Genomic DNA, 16,336 nt, shown 5'->3' with positions numbered 1-16,336 from the left:
TAACCATCTAGCCCAGTATCCTGTCTTCCATCAGTGGCCAATGCCAGATGCTTCAAAGGGAATAAACAGAACAGGGCAATTATCTAGTGATCTATCCCTTGTCTTCCAGTCCTAGCATCACAGTCAGAGGTTTAGGGACACCCAGAGCATGGGACTGCATCTCTGATATAGAAAGAACAGCACTCATAATCGTCTGGTCCAAAAAAATAAAGGTTTTGAATATCTGAGATAGAATAGAAACGTCAAATTATATTCTGTATCTATTTCATAGTTTAATAGAATTTAATGCCAGAAGGGGCCATTAGATCATCTAGTCTGACCTTTATATTACAGGCTGTGTTAGGTCACTTGGTACAGATGTAGCATGCTATGACACTATAAAATACTCATTGATTTTTCAAGGCCTTCCAATATTTATATTGGAGCTGTAAGCAAATGAAAATCAAATAAGTTAAAGATTCACCATATTCAAGATGTCATCTAAGAAAAGGTAAATGTATAAAGGTCTGTGCATTGCTCCATCTGTGCACCATTGCCAAATTCCAAAATGGATTAGGCCAAACTGTAAAATGATCATTCTCTGACGTCTTGCCATCAGGCACCCAGGTGAAACCAAAGACAGCATCTCTCCAGAAAAGAATCAAACATAAACTACACTTGATATGTATGAACAATAAAAAAAAAATCTAGCAGATGCTCCTTTATACGCTATCCCCAAATGTAATTTACACAAGTACTGATTCAGGAAGAATGTTCTTTGTGAATTAGCATTTCAACATCAGCAAAACATCTGCCAAAGTAAACTGAAGAAGTATTTGAGGAGATATTAGTGAAAAGTATGATCAGTGAAGAAATGGTACCAGGCCTATGGGTAGGTAAGGGGGCAAATAGCAAAATACTCACCCCCTTCCCATGGACTGGCAAATAACTTCCTGCTTTGTTGTACATGCAATAAAGAGCAAGTACCCACAGCATCTCTAACACAAACAAATTCCCATGCTCCATACATAGAACCATCTACATATTAAGAGTAAACAACTTTATGGACACAGGGGATACATATGCTCAATTAAAACAACTAAAATAAATCTCTGCAGCGCAGGATGCTAGCTGAATTTTAAAAACATATAATATGATATTATTTTGGCCTAATAGAAATAAAAATAAAAGAACAACACACATCCTTCATATGCAATGAACAAGTGAAACATTCACATTAGAATAATACCACAAAACTTGAGAAAGGCTAAAACCTAAGAACTCCCACAGTAAATGAGAGCTGGGGAAATACTTCAGGAAAGTATTCAAACACATAATTTCAAACCAAAACATTTGACAGTATTCACAACCACTTACACTTGTTTTCTGTGAACATTCAGCACAAGAGATGTGTTGTTCCATAGGATTTTTGTGGAAAGCAAAAAAGTCTTGAATATTTGTGTGACTGTGATTGTGCAAGAATGTGTTTGCATCGCCACCTTAAAATCTCCAATTTCTCATTCTGTTCATAAAACTTTCAGCCATCCAATCAAGGAGCAGAAACAATACCATGTGAGTTATGTGACCACTCGTATATCACAACAAATAGCAAATAGCTGAAGACCAAATAGTTCATGAACATCCCTTAGGTTGAAGTACGTTTGTCCGACACTTCTGAATGATGAACACATTTGTTAAATCAATGTCTGATAAAAAATTCACAAACCACAAAGAAGGACTACATTCATGGAATAAATTATTTGCTATGAATAGTTCATCCATCTGCACTGATAAGTGACAGCATGATTCCAATTGATGAGTGCAGAGATGAATATTTAAGAGAAGGAGAACATGCAAAACAAAAAAGCTAACACTGCTTCTCAAAATAAACACTTTAGTATCAGGAACTGTGAATTTCCAAAGCTGCTAAGCACTTATTTATTAATCCATATAATAAATATCCATTAGCTGAAACATACAAATGGTTAATAAATCACCCTTCAGAAGCGATGAATGCCATGGAGATGAACTACATCGACTAGATTCAAAGGAGGTCAAGAGTGGGAAAAGATGATCACTTTTAAAGTTAAAGTTAATTAAAGAACTGCTGTGCATTAGCATAATACAAATCTTCTGAGCATGCTTTGCAATTAAGTGGCACCTGAATGGTTCATAGCACTATTCAAAATGGTGAAAGACCTACTTCATAAGCAAAGGAAGTTATTCTGTATCAGTAAAGGAAAAAATTGCCTTCCAACAAGTAATGAAGGTGCATAAGATAAAGGAGCCAGGGAAAAAATGTACAAAATATGCAAATTTAGGCACAGATCCTACAAACCCTCATATGTATCTTTAATCTTGTACACATAAGCAGTTCCATTGGCTTCAGTAGGACCACTCACATGAAGAAAATTAAGCCCATGTGTGTCTGCAGGATCAGTGCCAAAGAAGAGAAAATGAAGAGAATTAGAAATTAACTTCAGTTTTATTAAAGTATATTTTATAAATATGTTAGTTATGTACTTGTAACATTTCAGATATGATATTAATATGGATGAGAAATAAGGGGCTACAAACACAGAAGTTTCTGAACTGCAAATACTAAGAAACTGTACTTGTTTCAGAGAGATGCTAAACACACATTTAGTTATAAGTAACATATCTATTGATTAAAATAACTTATTTTGGGATCCCAGCCACCTCCCATCAACATTATGTGTTATATTTGGAATTGAGTATACTAATAATAATGATGAAGAAATTTTTGGGGAAATTCACTAACAATTTCACTGCTCAGGCATTAATCATGATTATCCATTTCATGTCCTAAGAATAAACAAAGTAACACTGATGATAAACAATGCTGAGTTCTTAACATAAGTGCAAATCAGCCACACAAAGTGCAACCAACTATCATGTGATGCTCCAGCAAAACCCTGTCCATTATTGTTCAATTAATTATGACTGCAAAAAGCAAAGTAAACCCAAAACCTCTAAATGGGTGGGGTGTGTGTGTGTGCATCAGCTTCTGTATTATGATGTACATGATACCTTATGGTACACAATGACACAATTTACTGCAATCCTATTGCTTTCTTTTTATTCTAACCTCTTGATGAAAGTACACCTTCTCAATGAAGTGTCTACTCCAAGAGTTACATTAACACAGACACTGATGAATAATTACGTTTATGGTAAATGTTTTAATGGATAATTAATTCATCATGGAATAATCTTTAGGGTAAGTATTTAGGACACTGATGTGTCAACAGAAAAAAAGTTGCTTCAGATAATATTATTCCTATGCAGAAAAAACAATCAGTATACTTTCAGATAAGGTAAACATTAGGGACGTTTTATGCATATGGAAGTCAGGATGAAGCAACTAGAACAAACAAAGAACATCACAACACTGAAGTGTAGGCCCAGATATTAGACAAAGTATTGTTTTAGTCATCAAACAATCCAGTCCAGATCTGCTCATACCACCCACCAAACAACAAGATATTTATGATATGAAAGAAATTGGTAGAAGTTGTACTACTATGACCACACACATAAATCTAGAAAACAATGGGAGTTCTCAACTTGTTTAAGGATGAATTTCTCCCAGATCGAACTGCAAAACTAATATCAGTCAAAACTCAAAAGATATGCTCTCTCTACCAGTTTTACTTCCGAGTGGTACCTCAGTGAGCATCAATAATCTCCAATATACAAACAGAGCAAGGCCCTACTGTAGTCCTATTAACACAGGGAAAAATTATATACAGCCTAATAGATAATAGAATCCAGATGGTGAATGCAGGAGGCTGTCCAACACTCAAAATACTGCCGAGAATAAAGAAAGAAGTGAATTAAAACTCTCTAAAAGTCCAGAATAGCAAACATTTATGAGCCTGGTGGCATATGATTTGTTTGGTCAAGAGTTTTGTGGCCTCTGCAATAGAGATCTTTCCTCTGAAACAATTCATTTTTATAAGATTTTAATATCTTGGCATTTTTGTCATCTACTGTAAATATATCAATCCTCTGCTGCAAAATAATGAAGCTGAAAATTGTGCAATAATTGCAGACTGATTTTTTTAAACATTGTCCACACAAAAATTGAACACCGCTATTTATCTCTGCAAATTGTTACATGTCTGGAACTTCCAAGATACTTCAACTCTCCACCCACGCCAGCCTAAGTTCTTTGAGCGCTGCCAACAAGTAGGCTAAATCTTCTGGCTAGTGATCTATCAGATGATTTGTCAACCTACCGAGCTCTGGAACTGGAGATGGTATCTAGAAGCAGGGTCATTGTGGACAGAGATCTGGGTGTGCTAAGCTAGTCTCCACCTTTGAGGTACCCTGGGGTCCTCCATAGCCAGTGCGTTGCCAGGCCACTGGACTGAGACAGACTTTGTATCAAAAGCAAAAGTGTCATCAGATAAGCACAGCTTCTAACTCCTACAGAATTTCAGAGAGATGGGAAGAGCCAATGCAGGAGAGCACTGGAAAGCCCTATCTGAGAAGAAGGATGTTTTGGCATGGTAGATTAGATTAGATTAGATGAAATAGATAGAATGGTTGATTAGGAGATATGGGCCTGACAAAACCTTAACTTTCACCTGTTATCAATCAACTTAAAGATATCATTTCCCTCAAATAAACAAAAATTGTCCTTGATGTTTCTCTTTTAAAATTACTTGTATTTTTAAATATTCACTACTATTTTTTGTTGTCTTGGTGGAATTATTACCAGCCCCAAAAGAAAAAAAACCCAACTTCTACAGCATGATAAAAAGACTACAGGAATTACCTAACCCATTCAAAGTTAGATGATGCTCATTTATCTGTACAGAGTTGTCTAGCAATAATAATAAAGTAAACTAAACAAAATTAACTACTGCAGTTAAGTGTTACTGTAATTATTTTTTCTACAGCATTCTGAGAAATACATTAAACAAATTAACTGCAGTTCAATTATTCCCTTGTATCCAGAAAAGAAGGCAGAGGAAATTGAAGTGAAAAAATAATAGTATCTAGGCTACATCATATAGTTTAACTCAAAGAAGAGCAAAGGGAAACATTTAAGGTAAATTAGCTAATTTTGTCTCAGTACCTTAAATCTGAAGCAGAATGTTACCATGGAAAACTCTGCCTGCCCACACTAGCAGAAGAACAATGTATAATTCTTGATAGTTTGAAGTGTATACCTGATATACAGCATCCATATGCTTTCACAGTAAAATTACTTTTTTTAAAGAAAAGGTATGCAACTCAAAGTGAAGAATGGGATTCAAAACAGAAGGAAAAGGAGAAGGAAGTCCCTAGACTGGAATTTAAGATGACTCCAGAAAGAATAAGATAGACTTAAATGTGTAAGCTGCCATGTTCATTTTCTTCAGCAACAAGACAACACACTTTTCCTGTCATTTTCTTGATCTCAAATATTAGAAGCATACTGCAAAGCCAGTCAGTTTTCTGAAATGAAGATTTAAGACTGAAATATATTGTATGGTGTCATAAACAGTTAGTTCAGGGTTAAGGTTTTTTTTTCTACCTGTGAACACCTGACCAGAGGACCAATCAGGGACAAGATAATTTAAAATCCCTGTGGAGGGAAGTTTTTTTTCCTGTGTCCTTTGTTTGAGTGACTCGCTAGTTGGAATTAAAGGAGTCCAGACGTCTTAATCAAGTCCTCTCAGAGTTCTGCAATAATTTCTTCTATTCAAGCTAGTGAGTATTAGAAAGGGAACTAGTATTTTTATATTGTTATTTCTGTATTTGCAATTGTGTGTTTTGCTATAGAATTTCTTTAATTCTGTACTGTTATTGCTTTTACTGAGAAAGAAAGGAGGGGGGATTCTCTCCAGAGATTGATAAGTTTAGACCCTGTGTATTGTTCCATCTTGGTATTACAGAGACAGTTTACTTTCTTTTTATTCTTTAATAAATCTTTTCTGTTAAGGACTTGGTTGATCTTTCCTTGGGTGAATTCTCAGGGAAAGGGGAGGAGGACGGCATCCCTCTGTAGTTGGATCCCGGTGTCTCTCCTAGGAAAAGGGAGGGGGAGGAAGCAGGGGGGAATGGTTTATTTCTCCTAGGTGTAAGAACTCCATGGATTTGGGGCTCTTGGGATCCCCAAGGATTTTGGGGAAGGACTGTGTCCCAAAACACGTACATTATTGGGTGGTGGCAGCTTTTACCAGATCTAAACTAGGATTTTAGTTTAGGGGAGTCCATGCAGGTCCCCATCTTGGAACCCAACAGCTCTAAGTGGGGGTGAGACCTATGACATATGGGTTTGAAAAGAACATTTGATATATAAAGATTTGAAATAACAGATTTTTTTTTATTCTTGGTGAACTTGTCCAGCTGAACATTTCATCAATTTTTTTTGGTCTTGGAGGACTTATGGAAAAGATGTAGGATAGTGAAATCTGTTATTTCATATTCCTGTTACAATGCAAAAGTTCAATTTTCTCAGGACATTTGAACACAATTATAAACTTCAGAGAGTGATATTAAGAATAATATTAAGAAACAGTGTTGCATATATAACAAAGTTCATGGTCATAACTGTACTTACCCGCCAAATGCCTGGATTGCATAAAACTTGGAAGCATCCAAAGAACTTCCACTTACTATTCGAGCCTTTAATGAAGAATAAAAAAAGCTTAGTTACTCAGTTTCTGCCAAGAGGTTTTGGATAGAATTTAACTGCATCGTACATATAACACCTAATATGAAAAATGTCAAGCAGGGTCAGCTCCAGGCCAAAGCTACATTAATTTTTGCTTTGAAATACATATGATTAGCATTCAGCATTTAGTGAAAAACACTGGTAAAACCCTGGAGAAGATATCAGATATTGCCTCCCAAATATCGCTGCCCTTTAAATCCCAGAATATGTGCAGTGTAGATGATAACTAGTCAGAGGCAAAAATCCAGACACCATGTTTGACAGTAGCAGACCCCTGTGTTGGCAACTATGATTTCATAAGATAAGCACAACAGTGAGGCTATCCTGTTTATAAATGCAACACATCTGGAATACACTCAAAGGAGAACAAAAGAATGGAAAGCTGGGAAACATGCACATTTCACAACTAAAATGAAGGAACCAAACAGATCAAATAAGTCACAAACAAACATCAACAAAATACACAACCCCTTAAGGAAATATGTGATTTTAAACCTTTTCATCCACAGAACTGCTATCTGAAAGAGAACCAGGAAGAGGGGGAATAAAGGTTAGATAAAACAGTCTCCAAGAAAACGTGTAAAGTTATGAAAAAAACTCCTACAATTCTAGCTTGCTAAAGTAGAAATGAAAGGAACAACAGAAGCTGAGTAACATATATGTTTAGTTTTCTTTAACATGATTGATATGACAGTATACTTTGACAAGTGCAAAGATGTTTTAATATATAATGAACCACAGTTACTCTCACAAGACTTTTTAGTCGTTAAAGATGTTTATGGTTATCTTATAAACTAGCACTTAATGCTGTTCAAATCTAATGTCCAGTTCTCATACCTTTGCATTCATTAGTATTAGCAAATGTATTTTATTAAGGTAGTGGCCATAAGTGGTTTTTAAGAATGGTCATAAAAAGTGGTGATTTCGGATTTAGAGTAAGGCTTTGTTCGCAAAGAAAAATAAAACTGCTCTTCAGGCATTTAATGGGCATATTAAAATTATTATATTCTAACTATTCTGTTCTACCATGCAGACACAGGAAACTAAAAAAGGAAGGCCAATAATCACTATCATAATTTAATCGTGTGCATTTGAAATGTATTATATATCATACAATCAGTTTCATGGTCATACAGTATTCTTCATGTCCAGCATCAGATATAAAACATTTACAATGGAAAATGTACATTTATTTCTTTTTTTAGATATTTAAAATGCTTATTGTTTCCTTGTAATAAATTATGTATATCACATCTTTCCATCAATAAATTTATCTTTTACACACACAAAATTTGTATTATGTATTAGGTAGCTAATAAACTTGCATTGTTATAATTGTCACCTTCACAAACTTTGCATTATTTTTTCCAAGGAGTATGCACATTTTATATGTGCCCTCTAAATCATTAGGATTTTTTTCTATAGAATAAGCAGTGCTCAGCATGATATCACTACAAAACTATCCCTCACATTTTAGACATACTGTAACTCCTCACTTAAAGTCATCCTGGTTAACGTTGTTTCTTTGTTACGTTGCTGATCAATTGGGGAACATGCTCGTTTAAAGTTGTGCAATGCTCCCTTCTAACGTCCTCGTTTGGCAGCTGCCTGCTTTGTCTACTGCTTGCAGGAAGAGCAGCCCCTTGCAGCTAGCTGGTGGGGGCTTGGAACCAGGGTGGACCGGCAGCCCCCTATCAGCTCCCCGTGACCCTAAGTTCCCTGTGCAACAGCTGCCTGCAGTTCAGCTGTGTTCCTCCCCCCACTGCCATGTGCTGCTCCTGCCCTCTGCCTTGGAGCTGCTCCCTGAGACTCCTGCTTACTGTGCTGGGTGGAGGGGAAGGGAAGGAAGAGGGGGGCTAATGTCAAGGTGTCCTCCTCCCCCCTGCTCCTGCACCCCGCTTACCCCATCTTCCATAGATCAGGGCTCAGGACGGAGGGAGCTTGCAGCAGCTGTGGTCTCAGCAAGCTGATCTAATTAACAAGACAGTGTACTTAAGGGAAATGAACATATCTCCCTCCATTCCTGCTGCTTTCCAGAGTGAGAGAGTTAACCCTTGAGGGCTCAGCCAATTGCCAGTTCATCATTTAGCAGTAAGGGAAATATCTCACCCTCTGACTTCTCCACCTCAACCAAGCTTCACAATCATCATCACTGTGTACCAGTATTACATTGTTTGTTTTTAAAACGTGTGTGTGTGTGTGTGTGTGTGTGTGTGTGTGTGTGTGTGTGTGTGGTCTTTGGTCTGGTGAAAAAAAATTTCCCTGGAACCCAACCCCCTCATTTTCGCTTAACATCATTTTGCTTAAAGTTGCATTTTTCAGGAACATAACTACAACGTTAAGTGAGGAGTTACCGTATTCTGTGTTTCAAAGCCAATATAGCTTCTACACAGTAGCTCAAACGCAAATACATATAATGCAGCTGTATTAGCACAGACAGTGTGGTAGTCACAGGAAGGTGCAATTAAAGGTCCCCATCCTGAAAACATACCCATGCTTTAAGTCCATTGATTTAAATGGAACAACTCACGTGCTTAAAGTTAAGCATGTGCTTAGGTGTCTGCATGATGGAGGCCAAAGGCAGCCATGTCCGTCTAGTTGTTTAGATAGTCTAAGCCGTCTGATTATGTTTGATTTTAACATTCAAATATGTTTGAGCCTGATTAGTAGTAGAGACATGCCTGAGCCAAACCTGAATTCTCAGAAAGCAGCAAAGAGTCCTGTGGCACCTTATAGACTAACCGACGTATTGGAGCATGAGCTTTCGTGGGTGAATACCCACTTTGTCGGATGCCGTGAATACCCACTGAAGTGGGTTTCACCCACGAAAGCTCATGCTCCAATACGTCGGTTAGTCTATAAGGTGCCACAGGACTCTTTGCTGCTTTTACAGATCCAGACTAACACGGCTACCCCTCTGATACCTGAATTCTCAGGAAGCTCAAGTCCAGATGCAAGGTTTTCCGCTCTGACCCATCTCTTGTTAGTAGTTAGAGTCCATAGAACAAGGCTCTCTGGCACCATACTGCAGCTCTTAGTTCCACTCTCTCACATATTACAAGGGGTTGGACTAGATGACCTCCTGAGGTCCCTTCCAACCCTGATATTCTATGATACAAGCAATCCTATCATAAAGCATGTGTACAAAAGGGGGGATAGTAAAGGTTGCCATGGCACTCAACTCCAAATTTCTTGACTTTTGTACAGAAACAATGTGTTTGCATGATTAATCAAATACACAAAACACCACTAAACAAGAGAAGAATATTAGCCACACATATCGGAGCTCTCAGGGCATCCACCCACCATAATTGTTCCCTTCATAACTACACGCTTGATTACAAACACACATAAGCAGTGTGTCTGAACCAACGTTGACTCCTTATGCCAACTGTGAATTTGGCCGTTTAACTGCAACAATATGAACTGCCCTGCCGCTTCTCTCACTTCACAGGCTCAGTTTTTTCAGAAGTCTTGGACTAGCATTTTAGTCCCAAAGTTATCTCACTTACCCAGCTCATCTATAGAAATTAACTCTCTCTGTTATATTAATGAGAAATTTGTATTTGTGAAAGATGTTTGATTGGCAGCGCTGGGCATAGCTGACCTCTCTTTCACCACATACCTAGTAGTGCACGAGCGGCTAGCAATGCAAAGTGCTTCACATTCCACCACCCTACCCCCACTGATGAGACTCAACCTTAGATTTGAAGGTTAACCTTTATGGGTGAGAGGGGGATAGTTCAGTGTTTGGGCTCTCTGGGGTGTTTGTTTTTCCCTAAAAAGTGTTCTAATTAATAGCAAGTATGGTGTGTGCTTTGTGATAGACACACTTATCCAAAGCTTATGCGCAAATAAAGTTGTTAGTCTCTAAGGTCCCACAAGTACTCCTGTTCTTTTTGTGGATACAGACTAACACGGCTGCTACTCTGAAACTTATCCACCAGCAGCTGTACTGATACCAGAGTTTCCTAGAGCTGTAAACCACTGAATGTCTATCAGATAGTAAGTTTTCATCATTACCTATTAGGGCTAGACTTGCACTACTGACCTATTGTAAGGGTAATAAACTCCATAACTCATTACCATTCTCTGAGGTATACTGTCCTGCTGCATAGAAATGTTCAGATTTGGGCTCATGGACTCATAGAAGGGAAAACTAAATCCATTTATTTACAGACAATTTTTCTTTAACATCCTCCCAAGCAACGGTGGTTTGTAAAGCAGAGCATACTAGCGAGTAAGCTGAGTCCATTTTAGGATATAACTGAAAGCTCCCTTCAGGGCCAATTATATTGGACTTCCCAGCAAGCAAGATGGGAAAAAGAAAACAAGAAAACTGTTCTTTTAACTCAAGGCTAAATTTAAAGTCCCCCCGCATGCGCGTGCGCGCACACACACACACACACACACACAACAAAAAAGCTAATCCTTTTTAATTATAACAGTAAGGTATCAGATCGCTGGAACCAGGAACTGTTCAGATAGCACACAATTACGTTTTGTCCCAGTGGACAAAATCCTTATTTCTATTCAGAAACCAATTTTCACAGGACACACTTGGTTTTCCCTGTTATCGTTTACGAAGCTCTTTCCTGACACTGTAACCAATCTTTACTTTCTTAGGATAGAAGCTAAAGCATTTAATAGGATTATCATAACATCTTATTTATACCAGCCCTCCAATTTCTGTAGTATGCCCAATATTAAGCAGCAATTCTTATCCAATAGGCTAATTTCAATGGCTGATTTCAATGGCTAGGTTTCATTACTCATTCCCAATTCTGACAAGAGGGAAGCAGTGGGGAGAAGGCCATAAATTATAAAAGGCAGAAGGGATCACTGTGATCCTCTAGTCTAGATTATTTTTTAATTACACATGCACGCACACAATGGTTGTTGTGCACTTCAGGTTCATTAAGATTTTGACCATTGATTTGAAGGGGGGCAGGATGGAGACCCAAAGTTATCGTTCAATTGCAATCCATTTGCTACTAGAAATCGTAGGGCCTGATCCTGCATTCCCTATGCATCTGAAACGCTCAGTAAAATCACTGCGAGCTTAAGTGCAAAAGGAATGCAGAACTGATCCCTTAACTATGCAAGTAATATTCTGCCTCAATTCCTGGTTGAAGAAATCTATTGTATAAATCAAATAAGTAGTATCTCAGTTTTATATATGTTTGAAGCAGATTTTAAGTACATTATAATTTTTAAAAGTGCCAAAAATATACAGATTTCAAACTTAACCATGAGACATATATTTACATGAAACCATTTAAATGGCTTTTGTAATTAATTTGCTTTCTTCTTTTCATACAATTTATTAAGCAGGACAATTTGTAACATGTATGGTTTTGCAAAATTTTTAATGTAGATAGCCAAGTGGTCATTTCCAGCACCAGCAAATAGGTTCTTAAGTGATACTTCTAGGATTGTATTATTTCTAAAAAAAAACATATTTAAAGTATCTACATTTATTCATCTCATAATTTTATGCAGCAAAGAAAATGTCAGAAGGATAATTTGAAACAAATGAAATATTTAGCATTTCATTTACAGACCACCTTCAGCTCAGGTAAATTGTACTTTTGAGCAGATGAAAGACATTTAATTTTAAGGAACATAAGGAAATTAAAAGAAAAAAATCTGATTAATAGAAAATATAAGTAATTTATTCTTTGCAGTAATGTGATCTGACTTCAGTGGCATGGGCAGGGTTTAATTAGCTCCTGGGCAGCTGCCTGAATAGATTTCATGGCATATGTTTAAGGTGCAAGTGTTTATGGAAGGCCTTAGGAGAAATCACTTGAGCACTAAAGAGTCAAAACTACCTCACCTTATTTGGGGAAGGCAAGCAGTATATCTTTAGATTCATTTAAAAAAATATCTGTAGATAATGTGCAACCACTTATCCTTGGACCTAGTAGATTAGAAAAACAAACAAAAGATGTGTGGGCCTAATCGTCAACTGGTGTAACCTGCCATAACTGTTTACATCAGCCAACAATCTGGTCTATCAAATAATATGCATTTAAAAAAAAGAAAATAATTGGGTCCAATTCAATTTGCATTTGGCTGCAATGGTGCTTTAATGAAGTAGGCGTAGATGTGTTCAAGAGCTAATTTAAGTGTAAACAGAACAGAGGTAAATGGGGGCATATCCTCCTACTGAGTGCCATTTGCTTTCATGCCACTCCAAAGCAACATTCTCAAGAAAACCTGAAACACAAAAGTTCCTGGTCTCAGATGCCTGCAGCATGTTAAGATTGAGAACCAAAGTCGGACTTGCCAATAATTTGATTCTGAGAGGGAATTATGTTCAGTGATAAAACTCCATGCACTAGAGTTGTTCATGGACACAGAGGGGAGGAGAAAGGGTCCTGGAAATACACTGTATTTAGCTGTTTTCCCATGTAAACTAAACCAAGGAAAAGATACCATCTGCCAAATAAGCATACACGGAATATGCTTCATGAAATTCTTTGTTCCTAAAAATATTCTGTCCAGTGACTGACTCCTGTGCAGATGGACAAGGCGTATGGATGGTCCCCTGAGCACAAGAACGGCTCTCGGCTGGCACTGCCAACCCAAACTGATTTTAAAGAAGGTTCATGGACCTCCACCCTTTGCACTGGTCAGCAGAGCTGGCTGATCTTGCAAGCACTGGACTTGTCGTTAAGCATGTGAGAGAGATAAAGGTGTGTGGCAGCAGGAATCCAGGATTTCCCCCAAAGTGGGCCAGTGCCTGAAAGTTTATATAGCACAATGTATGAAGTGACTGGTTTGCACACGAGAAGGGGAAAATAAAGCTTGTATCCTCTACAGCAGGGGTTCTCAACCTCTTTCTTTCTGAGGGCCCCCAACACGCCAGAAAAGCTCCATGGCCCACTTGAGCCACAAGGGTTTTTCTGCATACAAAAGCCAGGACCAGCATTAGGAGGTAGCAAGCAGGGCAACTGCTTGGGCCCGCACACCACAGGGAATCCCACGAAGCTTTAGCCCATCGTGGCAGGGCTCGGAACCCCGGGCTCCCGCCCCAGGTGTTGGGGCTTTCGCTTTCTGCTCTGGGCCCCAGCAAGTCTAATGCCGGCCCTGCTTGGTAGACCCTCTGAAACATGCTCACAGCCCTCCAAGGGGCCCCAGACCCCTGGTTGAGAACCACTGCTTTATAGATGAGTCTCTATGAATTTACAGGCTGAAACTAAAAGCTGTCTAGAGACATTACTCAAAAAGCCTATAGAATTTAATAGAGAGAGTGGTTTCCTTTCATAGATTTTTGTAAAGCCATCCTACAGAATTCTATATTCTTCTGCTATATAAATGTCTACGGATACAACTCTCGGCTAGGTTACATGGGTGAGATTGTACCCTACGCCTCTTAGGGTAGGTCTACACATATGGTGGTGTGTTGACAATGCCCACCCAGTTAGCACAGTTATAAATAGCAGTGTAGACGGTGAAGCATGGATTAGGGGAGTAGAGTGCCCTATCCTGACCCCTAAGATACATACCTTACACAGCTCTCTACACACCCAAGCAGTGCCTCTCACATCTACACTGTTATTCTTAGCTGTGTAGTGTCCCGCTGCCTTACCCTGGCCAGAGACTTTTCCCAGATGCAATGAAAGACTCCGGCAGGGGGTAGGCAGTGGTGAAAGGCTTTGGCAACAGAGTGGAGCAGGGAGGGGAAGAGGTGTGGCCACCACAGCCCAGGTGTCCGGCAGCGGGTTGGTGGAGCTTGCGCCGGGGAGGCTTAGCCTAAGTTATGGCTCCCATGTAGTGCTGTCCAGAATATCTGCAGCACTGTGTACTGTTGCCTGGCCCTCAACATGCCCCTAATGCCCCCAATACACAGCCAATTCTAGGGCTTGTGAAGGGGTTCTCCAGAGGCTGCCCTGTGACTGTCTTCCACTGCACTTGCACTGGAAGACTTTTCCCTTCTCTTCCTTTCATATATAGGGTTTTGGGCCCCTTTTATGTGGCATAAAGTCAGGACTGGAGGCAAGGATCTACAGAAACTTACAGAAGGCCCATCATTCTGTATTCAACTCTATAGGACTTTTTCATAAGGCAGGGAGTCTGGAGTATCCTCCAGGGCATAATTTTTTTATATTATACAAAAGTTCAAAAAGTCTTCTCTTTCAAAGTATTTTTATGAGCCAGGTATAAACGTTTCCCTGGCAGGCATGACTTGGCAGAGAAGGGGATGAGCCCTACCTGAAATTCGCTTTGCTTGCCTTTCAATTCAAACAGTTTTTATACTAGATAGGTATTATAAGCAAGGAGCCAATATCAGACATGGGGCTGTACCACACATGGCTGGGCCTTAAGAAACTGAACAAATCCTCAACCTGATGTTTAACCTAATACAGGCAGAAAACAAAGATGTCGTTGGAAGGAAAACAAGTCATACTAGTTCAAACGATAGGCTTGTCAACACGGAGAGTTAGTATGTGCTACGCCTACCGCATAGTAGTTTTCCATACACTAACTAGCCATGTGGACCCCTATACCACACACCACAGTTTCCCTATGGTGCACTTTGAACTGCTCTGATCTGAAACAGAAATAGATAAAAGTTCACTAGAGAACTTTTAGTGCATGGTAGCAGGGTCCACATGACCTATTAACGTGCAGCACGCTTGTGCACTGTCGATTTAAACCCCAGCACTGTCGATTTAAACCCCAGCTTGCCATGCACTAACTCTCCATCTAGACAAGCCCACAGTGTCCACCCTGCAGAAGAAGAAAATATCAGCGAAGAAGAAAATATATGTGAACCCAAACTAATGAAGTAGATAGTAACCAATTACAAGGTAACTACAGAATCTGCAGTACTTCTGCTCCAGGAGAAAACCAATCATATAACTATGTTATCAGAACATATGGTGTAATTCTTTGTTTTCCCTGTGCCCAGCCAAAGCTGGGACTTAAATGAAAGTGACCTGGCTGAACCTTAATCCAGATAAAACAGATGATGCTAGTTGGTTAACAGAGGGATCTTATGGGCATGGCAGGGATGGTTTCTGGCATCTGAAGTGAGGGGATTTGTTAAACCTTCATCTAATAGGTTCACTGTTTGGGAATGCTTTCAGCTCTCTGGCTGATCCAAAATGCTATGAATGGCCACAAGTACCTTCTTCCATAGGTCTCATATGGCAACTGTGATTTTGGATCTGGAGCCTGGCACAGTTCTTCGTGCCTTTGTGACTTCCAGATTGGATTTCTGCAATGCTTTCTGCATAGGAGGAACACTGATGATTGCTCAGAGGCTACAACCAGTCCAGAATGTGGCTTCCCATCTGCTTGGTAGTGTTTATTTCAGGGAACATTTAAACCGGTACCTTGACAACTTCTGAGTTGAGTTCAAGGTACTGAATTGGATCTATAAACTAATTTATGAGTCCCTGTTTCCCTGCAATCCACAGTGTCAATTGAAATCAACCAGGGTTCTTGAACTAACAGTCCCTGGACTGAATGTCCAGAGGCTCAAGTCAGAGCATTCTCAGCAGAGGATCCTATTCTGCAATGGAATAGCCCAATGGAATCCGAGTTTGTCAACCATTATAGCCCACACCTTTTCTCTGGCTTTTGCCTGAAGGGAGTTATTTTTCTTTTATTGTACTTAATACTTTGGGAACTCATGGCCGGGGGCGGTGTGTG

The 16,336-nt window shown here is 39.1% G+C and overlaps 1 protein-coding gene across 1 annotated transcript in view; it reads right to left on the bottom strand.

Moving 5' to 3' along the window:
* UNC13C (unc-13 homolog C) overlaps positions 1-16,336 on the bottom strand; it is a 382,852-nt gene that overhangs the window by 333,497 nt on the left and 33,019 nt on the right. Inside the window, exons 2-3 of the mRNA XM_039492380.1 lie at positions 7,166-7,188; positions 6,557-6,621 (exon numbers count right to left, since the gene is read on the bottom strand). Of these exons, the coding sequence (XP_039348314.1) occupies positions 6,557-6,621; positions 7,166-7,188 (88 nt within the window). The remainder of the gene's footprint in view (positions 1-6,556; positions 6,622-7,165; positions 7,189-16,336) is intronic.

This window comes from Mauremys reevesii, linkage group 10 (genome assembly GCF_016161935.1).
Source record: "Mauremys reevesii isolate NIE-2019 linkage group 10, ASM1616193v1, whole genome shotgun sequence".
Lineage (NCBI taxonomy): Eukaryota > Metazoa > Chordata > Testudines > Geoemydidae > Mauremys > Mauremys reevesii.
The sequence above is the reverse complement of the archived record's forward strand: the minus strand, read 5'-3'. Positions and strand labels throughout refer to the sequence as shown.